At 41.8% G+C, this 26256-nt stretch overlaps 1 protein-coding gene across 1 annotated transcript; it reads right to left on the minus strand.

Annotated features, from left to right (window-relative positions):
• Positions 1–21895: 21895 nt before the first annotated feature.
• LOC132380681 (histone H2B-like) lies at positions 21896–23929 on the minus strand. Its single transcript, XM_059949667.1, has 2 exons — positions 23756–23929; positions 21896–22018 (listed from the first exon to the last, which is right to left on the minus strand). Exons 1-2 carry the CDS (start codon positions 23927–23929, stop codon positions 21896–21898), a joined length of 297 nt encoding a protein of 98 aa, XP_059805650.1.
• Between the last annotated feature and the right edge of the window lie 2327 nt (positions 23930–26256).

The raw sequence follows: 26256 nt of genomic DNA on the forward strand, positions 1-26256 counted from the left end.
TAGGCTGTAGGTCATGAACCTGGAATAAGTGGCATGTGAATCCTATTAGCTGCGAGGAGACTGGGCGGGGTATGCTTTTGCAGGCTGGGAAATGGAAGTGGGAGCGGACGTGATAGATATGGCATGGAAACGCATGGATTTGTCTTCTAATAGGGAGCCAGAAAACAAAAAGAACCTGAAAGATCTCATTAAAAATAAAAGACTGTCAACCAAGCAACAGGCAGAGAGTTAAAAAAAATCATGCAATCAATGACGGAAGCAAACAGCTGCGGCACACGACTACTTCAATGAAGTTAGATACAAGAACATGATATGGAATTAAAATGAGATCACTTGGAACATAAATCTTCTCCGCCATTCCAGATTTATTATCCCTCGCATCCTGATTCTCCTGCTTTTCCACCACCATATTTGACTCCTATACTAATCAAGAACGTACCAAGTTCTGCTTTAAATATACCCAAATGACTTGGCCTCCATTGACGACTAAGGAAATGAATTCCACAGATTCATCACCCTCTGGAAGAAGAATTACCTTCTCATCTCTGTTCAATAGGACAATCCTTCTAGTATAAGGCTGTGTCCGCATGTCCAAGACTCTCCGACTTTGGGAAGGTCTTCTCCACATCCGCTCTGCGTAGGCTTTTCAAATTCAAAACCTTTCAGTGAGATCGAACAAGCATCATTCTTTAAAACTCTAGCCTGTGGTTCCCAGAGGCTCAAACACTGCGTATACGTAACTCTTATTTGCTGAATCTGTCACGTGATACAGTATTGGAATGTCTCCAATACCAGCAAATGCTTTCGCTATTTGCCCCCCAGTCCCAGACTCTCCATATATAATTTACCAGAAAGTGCATGTAATTTTATCGATTACAAAACAAATCGGATTTAGTGTGACTTGTGATGCAGGAAAATGACCTTCACGAGGACAGAAACACTGAGCAGACAATTGCAGATGGGAATGAAACCTGACATTGAAGAACGTTGGATTTAAATTCGGAGCATGAGAGAGATTAAATATGAATACTCTATAAAGCAACTCAAGAATAGTGATAGGACCTTTTTTTAAAATACTTCGAACAAACCAGGAAATTAGCTCAAAGTGACACTGCCGGAAAATATAGAGAAGGCTTGACCCAAAAGCAGAGCAGAGAAAACAGGTTAACAACAAACAAAACCATTAGTAATATCCAAGCCACCGGGGGGAGTAAACAGGAGACAACAGAAACAAAACACAACAGGTAACAGAGTAAACTTTAGGCTGGAAGAATGAAGATGAGGAACAACTGGTTGAAGTTGGATAGTTTAATGAGTGAAAAACGTCCTCCTCCTCCCAGAAATTTAAATGATCCACCCCTTTCTAATTCTGTCCCATACATCCTTAACTTCTCTCCTACCTCAAATTTTCCTGGTGAAACACAGAGTTTGATCTTTTTCCACTGAAAATCTCCATCCCCAATCATAACCCCACTCCACCGCTTCATCAATTGCTCCTTGTATCTTCCTGATTATATGCTCCATGTTCCTACCTCTTTTCCACAAGGCACCATCATCCGCAAACAGTGACCTACCTATATTCAATGGTACCTTTGATGAAGACATCACTGATCATAACGATGAAAAGTAACTGGCTAATCACACTACCTTGAGGTGTGCCATTTCCCACTATGCACTGATTTGATAATTCTGACTCAATCCGAACTTGAAGTTACCTACCAAACAGAAAATATTTTATTCAATTAAAAACTCCACCACCAACCCCCATCTTGTGCAGTTTAATTAACAGTCCTTCCTTCCACATCATGTCATGAGCTTTTTCCATGTCAAAAAACGCTGCAACTACTGATTCTTTATTTGCCTGGGCCTTTCTTATTTCAGTCTGTAGCTTTATAACTGAGTCCATGGAATTCCTTGCCTTCCTAAAACCACTCTGATAACTTGCCAGCATTCCCCTCTTCTCAAGATCATACGATAACCTTTCTGTTATCATCCTTTCCATTATCTTGCATATATTTGATGTTAATGCTATTGGCCTGTATCTAGTTGGTTTTGACGGATCCTTGCCAGGTTTCCTTATTGGAATTACTACTTCTTCTTTCCATGCACTTGGTAATCTTCCCCCTCCCACACTCTGTTGTAAAGATGCAGCAACTTCAAGAGCACTCCTTCTCCTGGATTTTTTAGCATTATATAGCACATCAGATCTGTCCCTGGGGAGGTTAGTCTCAATATCTTTATTGCTCTCACCATCTCTGCCAACGTCATCAATTATATCATCAGTTTCTTCCCTCCTGTTTAACACAACTGGGAGTTGACTCATTGTTCTTTCCCTTCTCCTTCTCCACTCTTTAGTCAAATTTTTTTGATCTATGTATCTTTACAGATGACGTGGCCATGATTTCAGTCTTATCCCTACTGGAGACTGCTGTTTCCTCCTCAGATATCATTACTGGATATTCCCATTCCCTTCTATCTCCTCCCATTCTCTTAATCATTCCTCATACTTCTCCCACAGGCGTCGTACGTACTATTTTGTTGCAGGAACTCTTCCAACTTGCCCTTTTAACTTGACGTATAGTTCTTCTCATCACTGCCTGTACCTTCTTATATTGAATCAAATGCTGCATATTATGGGTTCTTTTAACTAGTCTGAACACTCTATTTCTGTGTTTTATACAGCCTGACAACATTACTCTGTTCACCATTGTCCCAGTTTTCTGATCATCTTATTTTTACTCCTGGGTATAGATCTTTCTGCTGCCATAATAATTGGTGAAGTCACCTGACTTTTTAATTCATCTATATTTCCAGAAATGTCAATCCTTGTCAATGCTTGTTCACTCAACTTCTGGAACTTTTTCCAGACACCAACTTTGGGATTCCACCACCTGTTCTTACACCCACTGAACATGAAACTGGGTAGTGATCGCTGCCTACTGTTGAAGCAGTGCAAACTCCCCAGTTACTAACTCCAGCCAAGGTATTAGACACTAATGTCATATTTAATACTGACTCAGCTCCTGTTGTTATGTTTATCCTTGTTCCTCTACCATCATTCATGCACACTAAATCATTTTCTTCCATCAAATCTGCAATTACCTTTCCGTTTGAATCTGTAAATGAATCCCCCTGTATTGTGCTGTGAGCATTGAAATCTGAAGACAACACTACTATATGTCTATTTTAACCTTGTATCCTCGCTGGGCTGTCCAAATCCTACCTTTTACATGAATTGTATTAGTTAACTATAACCTCTTACTCCTCCATCTCCCACACTTCCACCACTATGTATTCCTGATCATCTCCCTTTTTGAGTACCCTATATGGTATACCTTGTACGATTAATATAGCACAACGCCCTCCTCTCCCTAGATATCTATCTTTTCTTATCATTGTATATCCATATACTGCAAAGTCTAAAGTTGGTTTCAACCATGTCTCCTGAATACACACGGCATCCGGTTTTCTAACGATTTTTTTAATAACCTGCTTGAATTCCTGACTATTGGTCAGTAAGTTCCTTGCATTCCATTGCAAAAGAATCACCATAATTAGTATTAACCAATCCATGAAATTTCGTGGTTTGACTGATAAGTGATGTTCTTCATCACTTCTTCCCATGTCAGTCTTACTAACCCTAAATGGTTCATTGCTGGTTTGACAACCAGGTGAATTTTTCACTTTTTGACTTTATCTCAGCTGTACTATTAATCACTCCTGCAATGAATGTTACCAGAGCCTTTTTGTCTACATAAATCCCATCATTTGTTCTTTGTTGCATCTCTCACATCCCTCTTGCTCCCTGTTCATTACAAGCATTATTCTGTTCTCTTGACATACTTGCAGCTTCTGCATAAGTGAACTTTCTTTTCACTCATACTTCTTGAATTTATTCTCCCATCTCTTAACCTCGAACCCACTATATGCCACATTATGAGCTCCTCCACAATTACAGCATTTTGGTTGCACTCCTGTTCCACACTTTTCATATTCAAGATCACCCCCATATCCAGCACGTCTCCTCTGCCTACTACAGTTTTTAGCTATGTGTTCAAACCTTTGACAATTATAGCACCTCAATGGCTTTGACACATACACGCTTACTGGGTAACCCCTGAAATCCAGGAACATTTTCCCTGGCACTCCTTCTTCAAATACAATCAACACCGATTCACTTTCCTTGTTCAACTCCCTCCTTTGTTGTTTTCAGTCTTTGAGCATTCATTACTTTTCCTCCTTTGATATTCCTCTTCAACTCCTCCATATTTACACTCATTGGTCCCCCCCGTGATCACTCCTTTACATCCACCACAATTTCGTGCTCCCACCCTATGTATTTCACCTTACGTTTTCCTGTCTCTCTTAATTTGACTGCTTTCTGAAGCTGTTCCTTATTCGCATATCTTACCAATAGGTTGCCATCATTAAGGACTTTTGCAAATACTATTTCCACTATCTTATTTGCCAGTGTTGTCGTTAGCACCAGCAGGTTAATATTTTGCATGTTTCCTTCAGCCTTCTCATTAAATCTTATTATGACAACACCTTCACTCTGCTCTCGTTCATCTTCCTCACTTTCAGAGCGCTCTCCACTACCATTTTTATTGTTTTACTCCCTTTGTCTCGGTTTTCATTCATCCGTCCCTCACTGTCTCCTCACTCCCTTTACTTCCCCCTTCACAGCCATCCATTTCTCTCCAGCTGCCTACCTCTGATCGGCTCACCCCCCCCCCCCAGTAGTTCAGCAACAAATCCTCAGGCTCCCCCCTCCCTCCCAGGGCACTGCTCTTGGTCACAACTAATGCAATACCTCAAGGCTCCAGCACATAGCCCCAACCTCTTTGGTCTGGGAGACGCCACCGACTGCGCTCCTGCCCACCAAGGCCCCTGTGAAGACCCGGAACCAGCATCCATCTCCAAGTCATGAAAAGGGCTGTGGGTGATGAACCTGGAATTAGTGGAGGATGACTCCCATTAGCTACGTGGATACTGGACGGGGTATGTATTTGCAGGCTGGGGAATGGGAGTTGGAGATGACGTAATAGTTATGGCATGGAAACGCGTGAAAATAGTCGGTAGAAGCATTTAACAGCCTTGGATTTTTATCAAGAGTCCAGAAAAATATACCACGAGATACATGATGAAAGTTGGGAGAAGATCTTACAGAATTTCCCATGGGAAGTCCTCTTCCATATCATAAACGCAGCGAGAAAGCAGTGAAGGTTAAGAGGTGTGATTCTCTTAAGCAACTGCATAGTTATTCTAATATGCGCCCAAGTTGGCTAACGGAGCAACAGGTTTACATCAGAGGTTTTGTCATTGGCTCTACATGCAACCCAAGAACATCTGAACAACAGATTTGCACACATAAGGATGTTCTTTTCGACTACAACTCAATACCACTACCGGCACAAAACTAATGAAGACCTTGGCCTCGTTGTGCAATTGTATCCTCCATTTCTTCACTTGTACATCCAAATTCAGATTGGCAGCAATATCTCCTCCTCGATCTCCATCAACGGCTATTTTGTGCAGGACCTTTCAGAGGCGGCAACTAAGCTCAATCAATGGGGGCTTCTCGCAGGTGAGAGGCGGTGACTTAAAACAAGAGCTTCGCGGCCGTTAGTCCATTGTGCGGGGCCTATCCGCGGCGGCAACTAAGCTCGACGAAGTAAATAGAGGAACAGAAAGGATAAGCGGAGCGGACATTGTTGGGAGTAGGTCATTGATGAGAGTAAAAGCAACAGGCTTTTTCTCATTGAGTTTTCGGAGAAAGGGGGCTTCCGCGAGGTAAGTGGACTTTGTTTTTGGTTTTTCTTTGCATTTTTTGGAGGAACAAAGACCATGTCGGTAGGGTTACTACTTTGCTCTGGGTATCGGATGTGGAAATCCTGGGAATCTTCCAGTCTCCCAGATAGCACCATCTGCGACAGGTGCACTGAGATGCAGCTCTTGAGAGACTCTGTTAGGGATCTGGAGCTGCTGTTCGATGACCTAAAGTTCATTAGGGAGAATGAACAGGAGGTGGTGAAGAGCTCCAGGGAGTTCATCACCCCGAGGCTGCAGGTTAGGGAAGCGAGGGGAAAGATCTCAGATAGTAGAGAGCACCCCTGTGGCCACCCTCTCAGGAATCACTATCTTCTATTGGATGCTGTTCGGGGGTTGAACTGATAAATGACAACTACAGTGATAGGATCTCTGGCACCGAGCCAGATTCCTTGATGCAAAACGGGAAGAGGAATGCAGTAGTCACAGGGGATTCTAGAGTGAGAGGAACAGACAGGAGTTCTGTCAGCCTGATAGAGATACTGCATGGTGTGTTGCCTCCAAGGTGCCATCTTATAGGATGTCTCGGATTGGGTGTAAAGTATTCTGAGGGGAGATGGTGACCAGCCAGAAGTCTTGGTACACGTTGATAACAACGACATATGTAGATAAAGGAGGAGGTCATAAAGAGACAATACAGGGAGTTAGGTAGGAAGCTGAAAGGCAGAACCTCCAAGGTAGTAATCTCAGATAGAAAAAATATTACCTTGTGGCCATCTGACTAACTGAAGACTGACTGTCATTGGAAGCTGAATGTCTGAGGATATATGGTCTATCGGAAAGATAGGTTAGTAGGCAGAGGAAGTGTGTGGCTCTGTGTGTAAAAATAATTTTAAATCATTGGAAAGTAATGACATAGGATTTGAAGCTGTAGAGTCTCTATGGGTTGAGTTAAGAAATAGCAAGGGCAAAATGACCCCAGTCGCAGTTGTATACAGGCCTCGAAACAGCAACTGGGATGTGGATTACAAATTGCAGCAGGAGATAGAAAAGGTGTCTCACAAAGGCAATGTCATGATAGGTATTGGGGATTTTACATGCAAGTGGATTGGTAAAACCATATCAGTACTGGACATCAAGAGACAGAATCGGTAGAATGTCTAAGGGATGTCTTTTTAGAACAACTTGTTGTTGACCACATGAGGGGATCGGCTATGTTGGATTGGGTGTTGTGCAATTATCCTGGGGTAATAAGAGAGCTTAAGGTTAATGATCATCTAGGAAATAGTGATCACAATATGATGGCATTGACACAGAAATTTGAGAGGGAAAAATAAAATCATATGTGTCGGTATTTTAGTGGAATAAAGGAACTTACAATGATATGAAAGAGGAGTTGGCCGAAGTTAACTGGAAAGGGACATTTGCAGGAAGGACAGCAGAGCAGCAATGGCTCGGGTTTCTGTGAAAAATGAGGGAAGTGCAAGACAGATCTATCAGACATGAGAAGAATGTTTTAAAGGGAAGAAGAATACTACCATAGCTGAAGTCAGAGCCAAAGTAAAAGCAAAGAGAGGGCAGACAAGGAAGCCAGAGCTAGTGGGAAGATAGAGGATTGGAGATCTTTTAAAAACTTGCAGAAAGTCATTTTGGAAGGAGAAGATGAATTATGAGAGGAAGCTTGCGACTAATATCAAAGATACTAAAAGCGCTTTAAAGTACGTAAAGGGTAAAAGAGAGTCGAGGACAGATATAGGACCAATACAAAATGAAGCTGGAGATACTGTAATGAGAGATGCAGAGGTGGCAGAAGAACTGAATGCGCATTTTGTATCAGTCTTGACGGTGGAAGACGTCTGCAGTATACCGGACATTCGAGAGTGTCAGGGAAGTGAAGTTTGTGCACCGAAAATTACGACTGAGAAGGTGCTCAAGAGGCTTAATGGTCTGAGTGTGGATAAATATCCTGGAACTGATGGAATGCACCCTCGGGTTCTGAAGGAAGTAGCTGGAGAGATTGTGGAGGCATTAACGTTTGTGGAGGCAAGAATCAATAGATTTTCACATTGGAGTGGATAACTGGAAAATTGCAAATATTACTCCAGTATTTAACAAGGGTGGGAGACAGCAGAAAGGAACTTTAGACCTGTTATCCTGACATCATTGGTTAGGAAGCTGTTGGAATCCATAGTTAGGGATGAGATTATGGAGTACCTGGAGGCACCTGACAGGATAGGCCAAATACAGCATAGTTTCCTGATTGGAAAATCTTGCCTGACAAACCTACTGCATTTGTTTAAAAAATACAAGTAGAGTAGACAAAAGAGTAGCAGTAGACATAGAGTACTTGGACTTTCAGAAGGCCTTTGACAAGGTGCCACACACGAAGCTGCATGCAACATAAGAGCGCATGGAATTATAGGCAAGTTACTAGCATTGGTGGAGAATAGGCTGGTCGGCAGAAAACAGAGTGGGAGTGAAGGTATCCTATTCCGGCTGGCTGATAGTTACCAGTCGAGTTCCACAGGGGTCGGGGTTGGGACTGCTGCTTTTTACTATTATGTCAATGATTTGGACTACCATTTTAATGGATTTGTGGCTAAAGTTGCCGATGATACAAACAGTGGTAGAGGAACGGGTGGTGCTGAGGAAACAGAGAGCCTGCAGAGAGACTTAGATACTTAAGAAAAATGGGCAAAGTAGCAGCAAATGAAATGCAATGTTCGAAACTACATGGTTATGCACTTCGGAGGAAATAAATGGACAAACTATTATTTTGATGTGGAGAGAATTCAAAATGCAAAATGCAGAAGGACTTGAGAGCCCTTGTGTAAGATACCCTAAACGTTAATCTCCAGGTTGAGTCAGTTGTTCAGAAGGCAGGTGCAATCTTGGCATTCATTTGCAGTTGTATCGAATATAAGAGATGGAATGTGATGTTGAGGCCCTATAAGGCATTTGTGAGACCACAATTGGTCTATTGTGTGCTGGCTTGGGCGCCTTATTTTAGAAAGAATATACGGACATTGGAGATGGTTCAGAGAAGATTCGCGAGAATGATTCCAGGAATGAAAGGCTTACCGCATGAGAAAAGTCTCACAGCTCTTGCGCTGTATTCTCCGGAGTTTAGAAGAATGAGGGGGGATCCCATGGAAACATTCCAAATGTTAAAAAGCCTGAACAGATTAGATATGGCAGCGTTATTTCCCATAGTAGAGGATTATAGGACAAGAGGGCAAGAATTCAGGATCGAAGAAATGAGATGTGAAGAAATTACTTTTCTCAGAGGGTGGCAAATCTGTGGAATCTTTTGCCATGAGCAAATGTGGAGGGCAGGTCATTGGGCTTGTTTAAGGCAGAGTGAAATTAGTTGTTGATTAGCCAAGGCATCAAGCCTTGGGGAGGAATCAGGGGAATGGGGATAACTGGAAGAATTAGACAACCCCATGATTAAATAGCGGAGAAGGCGCAAAGGGTGAATGGCCTGCCTCTGCACCTATTCTTATCGTCTTATGGTTCAACAACGGTGCAACAAAAGGCTCTCTGTGCAGACCCCTGCGCTACTCAGTTTACACGTATGAGTGTATGGTTATGCACAGATTCAATGTCACGTTCAAATTTACTGACAATACCACAGTCGAAGAGCGCATGAGAAGTGGTGACGACGCAGCGTACAGGGGAGAGATTAAAAATATGGCTAAAGCGTGCCATAACAACAAAGCATTACAGAAGGAGGAAACGAGAGATCTGTGAACCAGACTTTAATTACGAAGAAGCATTGCAGAACATTTACTTGCTTTAGAGTATGTAAAGTGATGGCATTACATCTAGAACTTTGACAAACTTCTGAATCCCAAACACCGAAATCACGGACTACGTTGAACGGAACATCCCAGAAAAAGGATTGGATATGCCTACTCTATCACGGGTAAAGTCCTCAACACAACAAAACATATCTGCATGACGAATTGTCGCAGGAAATCATCATCAATCATCAGAGACGCCGCTCTGCAGCATTTGCGATCTTCTCGCTGCTTATTCAGGAAGAATGTACAGGACTCTCAGGATTTACACCACTATCTTCAGAAATAGTTACTACTCTTCAAATATTAGCCTCTTGAACCAAAGGGAACATATTCCCTCAACATCACTTGCTCCGCACTTGAAATATTCCAACATGCTATCAACTTGCTTTCAAAGACTCTTCATCTCATGTTCTTGAGAGTCATATTTTGTATTATTCGTATTATTTCTTTTTTGTATTTGGAATTCGTTATCTTTTGCACACTGATTCAGCATCCACATGGGTGCGGTCTTTCATTGATTCTATTTTGGTTGATATTCTACTGTAGATTAGGTGAGCGTGCTCGCAAGAAATTGTACCTCAGGGTTGGATATGGTGACATATATTTACTTCAGTAATGAACAAACCTTTAAAATCGAACTTTCAATTGTGTCCATCATGTCCGAATGTCTGCAAAAAAATGTGATTCACGAGGGGAAACTGGAAGACTGAAGGAGGAAGTATACTTGGCCGTATTAAACAAGCGTCAAACCAAGGTGATGTTGAATGCAAATTTTGCTTGCTTTACCGTAGGCTAGACCGCTCAGGCAAAATATTATTGTTCTAATTGCTAGCATATATCACCTAGTTGAACTAGAGAACAAATTAAGAAACTCACCCACGACCGTTATCTTTATTCTGTAGCTTTTTTCAGACGAAATGCTCCTACCGGACACTGTGCTCGTGTAAACACAATAGTAATCCCTCGGAGCATCTCCTCCGTTTGTAATGGTGAATGTTGCGTTGTTATGCTGTGACTGCCTGTGACTTACTAGTTGTTGGCCATTGTACAGGTGAAAGGTGTCAGCGGAATATGCCCGATCAGTTGTCCAACAAGTAAATATAACAGACTCATCTGACGCATAGACCTTCTGATTTTGGTCACACGATATTCGAGGTTTTTGTGGCCGAGCTGCAAAGAAAGAAAATGAATTGATTCAGATTGTGCATAAGCCTACGTAATCAACGCTCTCAATAGCTCCCGTGCACAACTCGTTGTGTGCAACTACATATTTCTCATGCATGTAACTCGCCCCCTTTGAAGTTTTATTTGCAGTAACAGAATTTCCTGCAACCGATAAGTGTCAAATCTCTGTATGCTTGAATGAAAGATCAACAAGAAAGCTTTGCTAAGTTAAATGCTTGCACCTCCAGATTTACTAACTTGTTAGGACGCTGAAGCAGAGATCTAACCACAGACCACGTACTGTGCGCACTATGATATTTTCAGAGTAACAAATCCGAGAGCAGGAGTGTGTGCAACAAGGTCAGCATCAAATTCCAGGTGGAGACTAAAAATTCCAGAGAAATCCGGAATCTGGTAACGGACAGAATCGATATACAGACGGACAGAGTTCAGACATCAATGCTGGAAAGTCACAGGAGAAGTCACTGGCACAACCTGCCAACAAACAGGTGAAAACACAGGACTGAAATACACAGAGGGACAGATTTTAGGTGGAGCACAATGAAACCCAGGTAGCAGGAAGACAAGTAATAATGAGAAACAGATGAGAGATGGAGTACTCTGAAATACAGGGGCTGGAATAGAGCAGGAAAGACAGAAGCACATGGCAATACAAAACCACAAGCTGACAGCTAAGGGGAAACAAAAAATTGTGTTCAGATGGAGGTACTGAAAGACCTGTACGATTGCTGCTCGTGCTATGTTTCAGTGAAGGCAGAAATAAGAAGATTATACAATTTGACCTGTGGCCTAAGATTTGGTACAGGAGTGAGAGCATGAGATGTTTGATCATTGGGCTCCTTACCACCGAAGGTGAGACTTGTACAGAAGAGACGGTTTGCGGCTGTGTTGGTTGGGACTAATATCCCATCAGAAAGTGTTGCTGGTGCTGCACAGGGCGTGGGGGGGGGGGGGCGGTGTGTTGGTGAGAATGATCCTGGAGTTTGCAGGTAATTGGAACGATATGCCAGAATAGTTAGTGGAAAGGTTGTGGAGATAGATGTTGTTAGTACCTCAGAGAAAGTCAGGAATCAAAATGTTGAGCATGGTGCACCTACGCCCAGAGCTACATAAACAGTATGTCCATGAAAGAAGTGTCGTACGAAAGGCAGATGTGCTCAGGATTTAGAACAACAGCTGGATGCTTGATATTGTAGCTATGAATGAAACTTGGCTGCAGGACGGGAAACTCTACATTCCTAGCTTCGGTTGTTTCTCCTGAACATTCCGAGGTTCAGGAAAAAGAGGGGGTATCTGAGAAATATTCCGAATGTTAAAAGGCCTGAAGAGGTCATATATGACAAAGTTATTTCCCATGGCAGAGGATTATAGGACAAGAGGGCACGACTTCAGGATTGAAGAACTGAGATGCAAAGAAATTACTTCAATCAGAGGGTGGTAAATCAGTGGAATATGTTGCCATGAGCAGGTATATAGGCCCAGTCACTGGGTGAATTTAACGCCGTGATTGAAGAGTTCTTGATTAGCCAAGGCATCAAAGAGTATAGGGCGTAAGCAGGGGAGTGGGCTGGACTGGAAGAATTCAATCTGCCCATTATTAAATTGCGGAGCAGACTCGATAGACCGAATGGCCTACCTCTGCTGCTACTTCTTACGGTCTTATGGTCTAACACTTCTGCAGCACCAGTCTAGGAGCTTAGCCCTATGCTCGACTCACTTAACATTTATTACTGTATGGTTATGCACAGCTTCAATGTCACATTCAAGTTTACTGATGAGACCACTTTCTTAGAGCGAATGAACAGTGGTGACGAATTAGCATACAGGAGAGAGATTGAAAATATGGCTGAGGCGTGCCATAACAACAAACTATTACAGAAGGAGGAAACCAGATATCTATGAACCAGACCTCAGTCAATCAAAGGTGGAGAAGGACAGCAGTGTTTCTTTGCTCGGTGTTATTCCTTCGGAGGAGTGCAACTGTTCTGCGCCTAACACGTAACTTTAATGACGAAGAAAGCACTGCAGCACCTCTACTTTTTGAATTCTCGAGGATTGGGCATTACATCTACAACTTTGACGAGTTTCTGTACATGTGCAGTGGAGCGTTTATTGACCGACTGCTGACTGTATCCCTTCCCAACGAAATCTCGGACTGCTTTGAACGGAACATCCTAGAAAAAGGATTGGATATGCCTGGTTTATCACGGGTAAAGCCCTCAACAGCACAAAACATATCTACACGAAAAATTGTCGCAGGAAATCAGCATCAATCGCCAGGGACGCCACTATCCAGCAAATGCGTTCTTCTCGCTGCTTATTCAGAAGAATGTACAGGACCCTCTGGATTCACACAACTATCTTCAGGAACAGTTACTCCGCTTCAATAATCAGCTTTTTGAACCCAAGGGAAAAACTTCCCTCAACGTCACTTGCCCCGCCCTTGAAATATTCCCACAGGCTATCAACTCGCTTTCAATGACTCTTCATCTCATGTTCCTGAGAGGCATATTTTGTATTAATCGTATTATTTCTCCTTTTGTATTTGGAATTCGTTGTCTTTTGCACACTGATTCAGCACCCATATTGATATGGTCTTTCATTGATTCTATTATGGTTGATATTCTTCTGTGGATTCGGTGAGTGTGCTCGCAAGAAAATGTACCTTAGGGTTGGATATGGTGAGATATATTTACGTCAATAATGAACATACCTTGAAAATCGAACTTTCATTTGTGTCTATCGTGTCCAAAGTTCTGCAAAAAAATGTGATTCACGAGGGGAAAATGGAAGATTGAAGGAGTAAGTATACTTGGCCGTAGTACACAAGCGTCAAACCAAGGTGACCGTGAATGTAAATTTTGCTTGCTGTACCGTAGGGTAGACCTCTCAGGCAAAATATTATTGTTCTAATTGCTAGCATATATCACCTGGTTGAACTGGAGAACAAATTAAGCAACTCACCCACGACCGTTATTTTTATTCTGTCGCTTTTTTCTGACGATATGCTTCTACCGGACACTGTGCTCATGTAAACACAATAGTAATCGTTCGGAGCATCTCCTCCGTTTGTGATGTTGAACGTTGCGCTTTTTCGCTGTGACCTCCTTTGACTGACTTGTTGTCGGCCATTGTACAGGTGAAAGGTGTCAGCGGAATATGCCCGATCAGTTGTCCAACAAGTAAATATAACAGACTCATCTGACGCATAGACCTTCTCATTTTGGTCACACGATATTTGAGGTTTTTGTGGCCGAGCTGCAAGGAAAGAAAATGAATTGATTCAGATTGTGCATAAGCCTACGTAATCAACGCTCTCAATAGCTCCCGTGCACAACTCGTTGTGTGCAACTACATATTTCTCATGCATATAACTCGCCCCCTCTGAAGTTGTATTTGCAGAAATGGAATTTCCTGGAGCCAATAAGTGTCGAATATCTGTATGCTTGAATGTAAGATCGACAAGAAAGCTTTGCTAAGTTTAATGCTTGCACCTCCATATTTATTATCTTGTTGGGACACTGAAGCAGAGATCTGACCACAGACCACGTACTGTGCGCGCTATGATATTTACAGAGTAACAAATCCGAGAGCAGGAGTATGTGCAGCAAGGTCAGCGTCAAATTCCAGGCGGAGACTGAAAATTCCAGAGAAATCCAGAATCGGGCATCGGACATAAACGATATTCAGACGGATAGAGTTCAGATATCAATGCTGGAAAGTCACAGGAAAACTCATTGGCACAACCTGCCAACAAACAGGTGAAAACACAGGACTGAAATACACTGAGCAATAAACAGAGAGACAGATTATAGGTGGAGCACAATGAGACCCAGGTAGCAGGAATACAAGTAATAATGAGAAACAGATGAGAGACGGAGTACTCTGTAATACAGGGGCCGGAATAGAGCAGGAGTGGGACAGAAGCACATGGCAATACAAAACCACAAGCTGACAGCTGAGTGGAAACAAAAAATGTGTTCAGATGGAGGTACTGACAGACCTGCACGATTGCTGCTCGTTCCATGTTTCAATGAAGGCAGAAATAAGAAGATTATACAATTTGATCTGTAGCCTAGGATTTGGTACACGATGGAGAGCATGAGATGTTTGGATCATTGGGCTCCTGATCACCGAAGGTGAGACTTGTACAGAAGAGACTGTTTGCAGCTGTGTTGGTTGGGACTAATATCCCATCGGAAAATCTTGCTAGTGCTGCGCAGGGCTGGGGGCAGTGTGCTGGTGAGAATGATCCTGGAGATTGCAGGTAATGGGAACGAAATGCCAGAATAGTTAGTGGAACGGTTGTGGTGATAGATGTTGTTAGTACCCCAAAGTCAGGAATGAAAATGTTGAGCATGGTGCACCTACGTCCTGAGCTACATAAACAATATGTCCATGAAAGAAGTGTCGTACGAAAGACAGATGTGCTCAGGTCATAGAACATCAGCTGGATGTTTGATATTGTAGTTATTAGTGAAACTTGGCTAGAATTCTGGAAATTCTACATTCCGAGCTGCGGTTATTTTGGACACAGCGGAGCGTGAGTGTATGAAGGATCTGTTGTGGTTTTTCTAGTCAGAGAAAATGTCACAGCCGTGCTGGAAGGACAGATTAGAGAACTTGTTTAGTGAGGCTTTATGCGTGGAGCTTAGGAATAAGAAATGTATGTCCATGTTGACAGGGCAATATTATAGACCCACCCCCCCAGATGTCCGAGCAATTTAGAAGAACAAATTTGTAGAGCGACGGCGGATTGTTGCAGATTGAATGTTGTTATAGGATAAGATTGCAACTTTCCACTTATTTGCAGGGAATCCCATTCTGTAAAATGACTGGATGGGAGACAGTTTCTGAAATATGTTCAGGAATGTCACCTGAATCAGTACTTAGAAGCCTCAAGGAGAGACTCTGTGATACTTTGTCTGCCATAAGGAAATTAGATACAGCTGGTGACAGAATTTTGTGCAGGGTAGCAGATTGCATCTGGTGAGCATAATGCATTAGTTTCAGAGTAAATCTGAAAAATAGATAGGCCTGGTGCTCAGGTCGAGATCCTAAATTAGAGAAAGGCCAATTATTTTGTCAGAAAGGATCTGGCAGGAGTGGATTGGGACAGGTAGTTTCCTGGCAAAAGTGTACTTGGGAAGTGGGATGTCTGCAGAAGTGAAAACTAGAGAGGGAAAAGTCTGTAATTGCTTGTCAGAATAAACGGTAACAATAACAGATGCAGGGAAAGGAAACTAGTGTGGATAAGCAAAATATATTGATTCATCTGCTTTCTTTAGCAGACATGGTGACAAATTATCCTGAGAGCTTTATCAGGTATGTTCAGAGCGAAAGAATTGCAAGTGACAAATCTTGTCCTCTGGAAGATCAGAATGGTAATCACGCGTGGAGCCTGAAGAGTTAGTGGAGATCGCAAATCCATTTTTTGCACTGCATTTACCAAGGGGATACACACAGATGGCATCAACTTCATGGCTTGCAACGAGATCTGGATCAGATGGAAGATGGTGCAGAAAATTTCAAGTTGTTGCCATTCGATTGCACCAGCCAAGGTAGGTGAATGTTTGGGAATTGATGAGTGCGGTGGATCAAAGAAGTATAAGATCACCGTCCATAATTCACTTCAAGTGGTGTCACAGATTGATACTATCAGAAAAGTAAGGTTTTGGCATATTTGTCTTCATAAATCAAAGAACTAAGCACTTGATATGGGATCTTATACTGAAGGTGCATAATACATTGCTGAATGCTAATTTGGAGAGTAATGTGCACTTTTTTCCCCCTACAGGACAGATATAAGTAAGTTTGAAAGATTACAGCTATTAGAGGAAATTAATTCATACTGCACACAGACGACACAAAATCAAGTTTTCTAAAAGAAATACAAAAGAAATTCATTATTAGATGATATCCGTCGTCTAAGATATATTCTACCAAGCGTGGCCGTCAATACGCACAATTAATCCTAATGTTGAGAACCTGTGCCACGGATAGCTGCTTAATAGTTGTGGCAATGTGCCACCATTCTGTGTTGCTGAATGGAATATTATCACAACGTCAGTTGTTTTGTTATCATAATTATCGAAAATGAGGGAATGAACATCGATTTCAGCAAACTTACTGTATCATTATCTCGCCTTTTCCCACCCCTTTTCTTTAATTCCTCACTCTAGCCTCTTACCTCCTGTCTAACACCACCCATCATGTCCCTCTTTCTTTTTCTCCCATAGTCCACAGTCCTCCAGTGTGAAGTTACTTTTTCTCCAGCCTTATTTCCATTTATCTATAATTTAATTAGCAATGCAGCGCCGAGTAGGCCCGTCTGACTCTATCAGCTGCTATGATATTGCAACAGGCGTCCCCTCTGAGGTTGATCTTGCCTAGGATATTTAAATGTTTATACTCATCTCCACCCTGTGAATAATAAACACCTGATCTTTAAGCACCCTTTAGAGATCTTACATTGCATAGCAGACATCTGTTCCCTTTTACAATTTGTTGAGAATTCGGTTTCTTTTGAATTGTTATAAAACACATATGAGAAGAATGCAGACTGCACGTGTTCCAATCTAACCTTATACATTTGTCTTTGTGTGACGTAGATGGGTCCTGTATCAGGATTTCTGTTGATTTTGTTTAGAATGGAATTTATTGTAGAATTTCCTTTGTATGTACCTGTGAAATTATAACCTCTGCTGTGATTGCTGAGAAAACCTTGTGTCCAATTTGATTCTTCTTATTGACCTTTTCAAACAATCTCTCCGAAATTAATGCATTCTGCATCAACACCATTTTATATTCTATCTTATCTCCCTGAAAAGGCATTTCCATGAACTGAACCAGGGAATAGCAGTTCCCTCTATGGTTTACTCTTGATAGCTCCAGATTTTTGTGAATCATATCAGAGCCGTGGAAAAATTAGAGACACCAGATAATGTTGGTTTGATCAAGTAACACCCACCAAACAGTAAGATACAACTCCGGCATTCGAGGAACAATCTATAACATTTATCAATAGCTGGAGAAAATAAATCGAAGTATACTGAAGAAATCCGGCAAGTATGTTAACATTCTGTTTAATACGCTACAATAACCGTTCAGTGGAATTGCCGATTTCACACGTCTGCATACCACCTCTCTGAAACTATATGTACAAAAATAGGCCTCCCAGGAGATAAGGTGTGACATCGGTCTGGATGAATGTAGGAGGGGTTGTACTTGTTGAATTTCCACTGTAGACAAAGGCAGAGACAAGACAAAAGACCGTGATAGAAAGTATAGTTTATTATTCTGGTACACCTTCAGGTGACATCTGCCCTTTCAACGATGTTTCTGCGAACCGCAAGCATGATTACAAACTATACACACTTAATCAAGAAAAGTTAAACTCACCTACTATGTTTATCTGCACTGGTGTACTTTTATCCGATTCTACAATTGTACCATCAACATTGCAAGTGTAAGTACAGGTATAAGATTTCGAGCCAAACAATGGGTCGGTGATGGTAAACATGGCGCTGTCTCGCCCAGAAGTGTCCGTGAGCTTCCGTGATACAAATTGCACTTCTTCATAGAGGGGAAAGCTGGTGATATTTCGACACTCTGATGATGTACAGGTAAAAGTGACACTTTCCCCTGACACATAAACTTTGTCCTCCAGTCCAGGGGACAGTAGAGGTTTCTCTGGACGATCTGGAAGTTATAGAGATATTAATTAATCACACAGCGATTTTCTGTTTAAAGGATTTCAAAAGGAATTCGTCATTAGATGGCATCCGTCCACCTAATTATTATTACACCTGGCGCGGGTATCAATACGGGTAACAGATCCTGATGTCGACAAACTGTTCCGTAGAGAGCTCGTTAGCTGCTGCGGCAATGTGCAAGCATTCTGTGTTGTTAAAATGGAATATTATCATAACCTTGCTTACGTTGTTATCATAATGTTCCAAATTGCTGGCATGGTCAGCAATTTCTGCAGCTTCCTATTTCATTTTTCCGCCATTCTCCTTCTTCAATTCCTCACTCCAGCCTCGTAACTCTTGTCGTCACATGTCTATCAGAATGCCATGGTGTCCCGCCTTCTTCCATCTAACGCCTATTCCACTCTCCTTCCCTGTGAGATTACTTTTTCTCCAGGCCTCTCCCATCTATCTATAATTCATTTAGCGACATGGCGCGGAATCGGCCTTTCATGTCCGATATTGTTACTTGCGTCGGATCTAGGATTATTCTTGCCCATGACTTTTAAAATGCTAATCTTGAACTCTACCCTGTGAGTAACAATGTCCACATAATTTTATGCAATTTCAGTTTCCTTTAGACATCTTATATTTCATAGCGGATACATGTTCCCTTTTACAAGTTGGCTAGAATTCATTCTGTTTTGGGGGGTGGGGATAGGCGTCAAACACATCTGCTAAGGATTTAGACTGCACAGGTTCCAACATACAATATACATTTCTGCACTCGTGCCATTGATGGGTTCTATATCAGCATTTGCGTTCATTACCTTGGTATGCACGGAATTAAATTGCTGCAGAAATTCCTTCATATGGAACTGTGGAATTATAATCTCTAAAATTTTGAGAAAATTTTGTGTCCAATTTGATTTTTCAAATAGACCCTTTTTAACAATTTCTCCTTAAGAATGCACTCTGCAATAAATCTAAGTTGATTTGCTTTGCAATTTCATAAAAACTGCATTGGCAGTAGCCAAAAAGGCTATTGCAGTTACACGGAAATCGGATACATACTTAAGTATAGATCGTTGGAAGAATTAAATTTTTAGCCACATTTCACTTGAAAAAATTACTTATAATTTGAGATAGATGTGAAATATTTCTGAAAATTTGGCGTCCTTATTTACAAAAATTAGATTAAATATATAGGTGCTCCAAAGATAAAATTATTGGTTACCTGGGGAAAGAAATAAATATACATATTAAAGGCAATTATAAACTCCATGGTGCATGTGGAGAACATCCGATATTCACGCATTCTTACTTTATTTCTTTTTTCTATCTTTCTTTTTTCTTCTCTCTCTTTTCTATAGAGATATGTTAGGGGAGAGGGGTTAAGAGGAGGGGGGAAGGGTTGAATTTTTTTTTATTCTGTAACCTATTTTGAAAATTCAATTTTAAAAAATTAAAAAAGAGAATGCACTCTGCATCGGTGATGCTGTCTTATAATCTTTCCTCCTTATTTCCCTAAAATATCATTTCCATGAACTCAGTGTAAGAGTAGCAGTTGCCCGTGGTGCCGGCTCTTGATAGCGGCAGGTTTGTATTAATCATATCAGAGCCGTAGAAAAATAACAGACAGCAGATATTGTAGGTTTGATCACATAATACGTCGACGAAACAGCAAGATAGAACACCAGCATTCAAGGAACAATTAATAGAGTTTATCACTCACCTAGATCATTTTCTCCCTGGGCCTTTACGACCACTGTAAATAGAAAGTTATAATAAATTACATCAATTGCACTCTCTGGAACATAGAATGCTGAAGTGTGAACTGATAGAAGTATTCAAGATCATCTGGGGCATACACAGGGTAAAAGTTCATAGTCTAGTTTCCAGGGTATGTGCGCAAATAGCAAGAGATTATTAGCTTTTGATCAGAGTTGAGAGATAGTAAAGAGACTTCTGAGGCAGCAGTTTCTTCATAAAAAGGCTTCTGTTTGTATGGAATGAGCTGCCAGAAACAATGTTTGAGGCAGGCACAAGAGCAACATTAAAAAAAAACATCGAAATAAGTATATAGAAAGTGTAGTTTAGACGTTGTGGGCCAAACTGTAACAAGTGGTCTAGCTCTTTCCTCCCCACCATTCAGAAACTGAATGAGCACTTCCAGGTGAGGCTGAGATCGTCTACCTGGCTGTTTCTGGGCTGTGGCCAATTGTGGTCAAAAAGCGCAACACGTCCATGAGCTGATGTGTTTCCACAAAGAACCAGAAATTCCTGAAGTCAGTCATGGAGCAATTAATTTACATTCTGCATGGACAGAATCGGAGTAGTCATGCTGCGAATCCGTGTTCTTACACAGATTTGTAATTGATTTATTTTATTTGGCCGATTTTTCAAATTTCAGTATTTTTGGTGATTGACAGTTATTTTCCACGCTTCTCTTGTTGCCGCTGGTCATTGGAGAACCGAACAGCTCGCTCATTGGGTTAATCCAGATAGCCAATCTGAGTAAACGTCGCACCACCAATCGTAAGAATCCTTCCACATTCCCACAGGAGCTAGATAAACGGCGAATCCGGAAGCTTTTCCCATTCTTTGTGAAGGGCTTTGCAAGAATGTGTGGACGAGGGAAAACCGGTGGTAAGGCTAACAACAAGCCTGTCTTGCTCCTCCCGGACAGGACTGCAGTTCCCGGTGGGCAGTGTTCACAGGTTCCTGTGAAAGGGAAATGAATGAGGAAATTCTCTTGGGCTCATCCCAGTATTTTCTGGAGCAAAGAAGAGCGGTGAAGTCAGCGAATGGACCGATTCACCAATGAATAGGTGAGAAAAAGAAATTCTCCAAACAAACTTCAGTTCCCACAATATGTAAATGTCGTCAAGATGATAATTGTAATCATTAATCAAAAATAAACAGAGATGTCTGAACAGGATTTCACCGTCGAAGTCCCCACTCATTTACGGTAAAAACCGTGTGTGGATTCATCACAGAGGAGAAGTTTAATGTGGCTCCACTTCCCAAATCCACTTGTAATCTATTGGAATAAACTTCTGATTCACAGAATGCAAACAGGTTAGTCCACTATGTAGAACGCATCAGCTTCAAACCATTTATAATATAGAGGTGTATTCACAGCAGCTAAATAACTTCAGCAACTGCTAACATCTTCACCTCAATCCATTCTATGTGTAAAGCTTTGTGTGTGAAAATCGCGGCAAACTAACGGAAGTGAGTGAGCAAAATGTCCTTGTTAGACCAATGGACGTGAACAGCGACAACGGGATTGTACGGAGCAATGAAAGGATAATCAGCATAAAAAATAAATAGATTTACCTCTTGATTCGATCCAATATCGAATCATTCGTACAGTTCTTCAATGGAAACTGTGAATGGCTCTTAGAAGAGCCTTTGAGTTTGTCTTAGCACTCTGCCGCTTCACTTGGAACTAGTGTACTTGGTCACTGCTTTGGTCCCTTCCGACACAGCGTGCTTCGCCAGTTCCCCGGGCAGCAGCAGGCACACGGCCGTCTGGATCTCCCGGGGAGTGATGGTCGATCGCTTGTTATAATGAGCCAGGCGGGAAATTCGCCAGTGATAAGCTCGAAAATGTCGTTCACGAATGAGTCCATGATGCTCATTGCCTTGGAGGAAATGTCCTCATTACTCCCACTCTTGAGACGTTCTCCGATTATTTTAATGCAGAGGATTGTCGGTGCAAGAAAGGAAGTGTAGTAGCAATGTCTGGGGAGCGTATCCACTGTTGCCTCTCTTTTACTCTTTATACATCTGAAGAAGATTTTGGTATCCTTTTTTTCTATTATAGGCTACCTTCGCTTCATATTTCATCTTTTCTCCCCTCATTGCGTTTTGGGTGCCATCTGTTAGTTTTAAGTTTCACAATCCTCTACTTTCCCATATATTTTTGCTCTGTTGTATGCTGTCCCGTTTGCTTTAATGTTGTCTCTGACTTCTATTGTCGGCCACGGCAGTGTCATCCTCCCTTAGTATACTTATTCTCCTTTGGACCCGCGCCTTCCGAATTGCTCCCAGAAAATCCAACCCCTGATGTTCTGCCGGTCATTCCTGTTAATGACCACTTCCAATGAACTTTGGCCTGTTCCTTTCACAGGACTCCGTAGATCTCTTATTCCATTGTGGCATAGATACATCTGATTTTAGCAAAATTCAATTGTACTGCGGGGCGAATATTATGAACACTTCTTCCCTTGCCTTAAGCTCCGAACCAAATCTATTGCAGAAAACAAAATCCAAACCAGAATTGTCTTTTCCCAGGTTGGTTCAATCACAACCTACTCCAAAACCCATCTGACAAATTCCTTCACTGAGATCCACACAAGCCTGATTTTTCACATTTTACCTGCATATCAAAATCCCCCATGACTATCATGGCATCGCCCATTTCCCATGCGTTTAATATCTTCTCTTGGAATTTGTACCTCATATCCTGGGTACTGTTTGGAGGCCATCTAGGTCTTTTTTATCTTTGCAGGTTCTTAACTCTACCCTCAAGGATTCTAATCCTTCTGATCCTATGTTAACTGCTGGTGAGATTTTGATGTCACATTTTATCAACAAAGCCACGCCGCCCCACCCCTCCCCCGCCGACCACCCTATATTTAAATACAACGTGTATCCTTTGATGTTAAGCTCCCAACTCTGATCTTTTTTCAGCCATGAATCAGTGATGCCCACAACTACTTTGTTCCCTATTCCTCGTGCATTGAAATATAACTTCAACAGTCCTGTATTCAATACCCTTTTCTGTTTGCCCCAACAATTACCATAAGTTAAATTCTTATTTATTTCTAAAATATTACGTATATTAATTTGTTCTGCAGACTTTCGGAGTCTCCCCTGCACTTTAATTTATCAGCACTTCTGCAATCTGTTGACCTGTTCAAACTACTATTGATATTAAGGAGACAGTTCAACCCATCACACTGACAAAAATTCTGTCCAGTCATCTGCTTTCCTTCTTTACAGTCTCACTACATACTGGATCTATTTGTGTAACAAATGCCCCATCCTCCACCCTATCATTCTGGTTCCCATTTCTCTGCCGAATTATATTAAACTCTCTGCAACTTCTTCAACAAACATACCCGCAAAAAAATTGCCCAACCCACCCCATCACCTGAGTCAAGGTGCAACTAATCCTGTTGGTAGAGATCATGTGTTTCCCAGAAGACATCGCAATGATCCAGAAATTTGAAGCCCTACACCTTTTTTTTAGCCACGCTTTCACCTGCCAAAACATATTTTTCTTACGCTCACTTGCGCCTGGGCAGGCAGTAGTGCAGATACAACTGCCCTGGAGCTCCTGCGTTCCAGCTTTCTATCTAACACCCCATACTGTCCGTTCAGGATTTCATCCATTTTCTTATTTATTTCGTTGATATCAGCATGCATCACAATTTCTGGTGATTCACTCTCCCTCTTTACAGACATCTCTGATTCTGGCACTTTGTAGGCAACAGACAATCCGGGTGTTTCTTTCCCTTCCATAGAATCTCCTGTTTTCCGTTCTAACTATGGAATTCCCTATCAGCAGTCGACTCCTCTTCTCCCCTATTTCCCTCTGAGCCACGAACGGAGCCAGGCTCAGTGCTAGAGATTTGTTTGCCGCGGTTTTGCTCTGGTGGATCTCTTCCCCTCCCGCAAAGCAATCAAATGTGGTGTACTTATTATTGAGGTGAATGACGAGAATGGTAGTTTGTACAATGTGTCTATTTCCTGTCCATCTCCAAAATACATGCTACATGCTTTCTGCAACTTAGGGGTGATTACGTTCCTGTAGCTTCTATTTATGATCCATTCATTTTGCGTCCAAACCGAAGGTCATGCAGCTGTATCTACAGTTCCCCAACAGGTTGTAAGGAGATGCAACTGGATGCACCTCGTGCAGATGTAATTATATTATTTTATATTATATTTAGCCTTGAGAGTAAAGACGAATGCGATTTGCAGCTGACACATGGAGCTGAATGGAGGGAGATTTCATAGAAACAAAATCAACAAAACAGACCGGAACTTCTCATGACATTGTGGGAAACAATTCAGTCCATCTATTCTATTAGAGTAATCCCAATTATCATTACGTCACATTTCCCCAATGACACAGCATCTCAGCCAAATCCAACTGTTATTTATAGCGCTCTGATACAAGGGGGTGGCGGCAATTTTAAAGTTATTAATAAATCTACAGTGCGATTTCCCACCATTTTATCATTCCCACCAGTTCATCATTAGCATATTAGTACTGAGCTGTGGACTAAAAAGTGCTGAGACGTGGCAGTGTTACAGTAGAAGACATAAGAAAACTACTACAGGTTACAAAGAAAATTCATTAAGTAAAGAGTGCAAAAGAAAAACTGCAACCGAGTGTTAATATTTTCTTAGACCGTTTAGAAACCTGATGTCAGGTAGGATGAAACTGTACATAAAGCTTTGTGTGTGAGTCTTCAGGCTAGTGTAACATTTTCTAGATGGCAGTAGTGAAAAGATGATGTTGGTCCCTAATGATGTATACCACCTTCTGAGTGCCACTATTTGTGGAGTTTACCCTATGCTCAGCGGCCACGTGAGATTTTTACCCCCCGAATTTCCCCCCGAACAGTTCCTGAGGATTGGAGAATGATGATGTTATCCCACTTTTTAAGAAAGGAGGGAGGGAGAAAACAGAGAAATATCGAACTGTCAGCCTGACATCGGTGGTGTTGAAGATGCCAGAGTTCATTACTAAAAATGAAATACTGGCATATCTAGATAACAGTGAAAGGATTGGGCCGAACCAGAATGCATTTACCAAGGGTAAATCATACTTGACTAATCTGTTGGAGTTTCTCGAAGATGTAACAAGGAAATTAGAAGGGTGAGATCCATTGGATGCAGAGTACATCGATTTTCAGAAGGCATTTGATAAGGTCCCACATAGGAGATTGGTGGGTAAAATCAAAGCTCATGGCATTGGGGGGAAAGACATTGACATGGATAGAAACCTGGTTGGCAGATAGAAAGCAAAGGGTAGCGGTGAGTGGGTGTTTCTCAGAATGGCAGGTGGTGACTAGAGTTGCCACAGGGCTAGGTATTGGGACCACAGCTGTTTACGATTTATGTCAACAATTTAGATGAAGGCATTGAGAATAACATCATCAAATTTGTTGATGATACTAAGCTGGGTGGCCGAGTGACATGTGATGAGGATATTAGGAGAATTCAGGGTGACTTGGATAGGCTAGATGAGTGGGCAGATACTTGGCAGATGACGTTTAATGTGAATAAGTGTGAGGTTATCCACGTTGGGAGTAAGAACAGGAAGGCAGATCATTATCTGAACGGTGTTGAGTTAGGTAAGGGAGAAATACAAAGATATCTAGGAGTCCTTGTTCATCAGTCACTGAAGGTGAATGAGCAAGTGCAGCAGGCAGTGAAGAAGGCTAATGGAATGTTTGCCTTTATTACAAAGGGAATTGAGTACAAGAGCAAGGAAATCCTCTTGCATTTGTACAGAGCCCTGGTGAGACCACATCTGGAGTATTATGTCCCGTTTTGGTCTCCAGGGTTAAGGAAGGACATACTGGCTGTAGAGGAAGTGCAGCGTAGACTCACGAGGTTAATTCCTGGGATGTCTGGACTGTCTTACGCGGAGTGGTTGTTGAGACTGGGCTTGGACGCGCTGGAATTAAGGAGATTGAGAGGGGATCTGATTGAAACATGTAAGATTATTAAGGGATTGGACAAGATAGAGGAAGGAAATATGTTCCAGATGCTGTGAG

This window comes from Hypanus sabinus, chromosome 24 (genome assembly GCF_030144855.1).
Source record: "Hypanus sabinus isolate sHypSab1 chromosome 24, sHypSab1.hap1, whole genome shotgun sequence".
In the NCBI taxonomy this organism is placed as follows: domain Eukaryota; kingdom Metazoa; phylum Chordata; class Chondrichthyes; order Myliobatiformes; family Dasyatidae; genus Hypanus; species Hypanus sabinus.

Bases quoted from the DNA above. Each gene is read 5' to 3' on its own strand.
- LOC132380681 (XM_059949667.1), bottom strand. From the start codon at position 23,929: ATGTCTGTAAAGAGGGAGAGTGAATCACCAGAAATTGTGATGCATGCT. The intron at 22,019-23,755 runs GTGAGCGTAAGA...CATTATAACAAG, and splicing joins TACTGCCTGCCCAGGCGCAA to CGATCGACCATCACTCCCCG.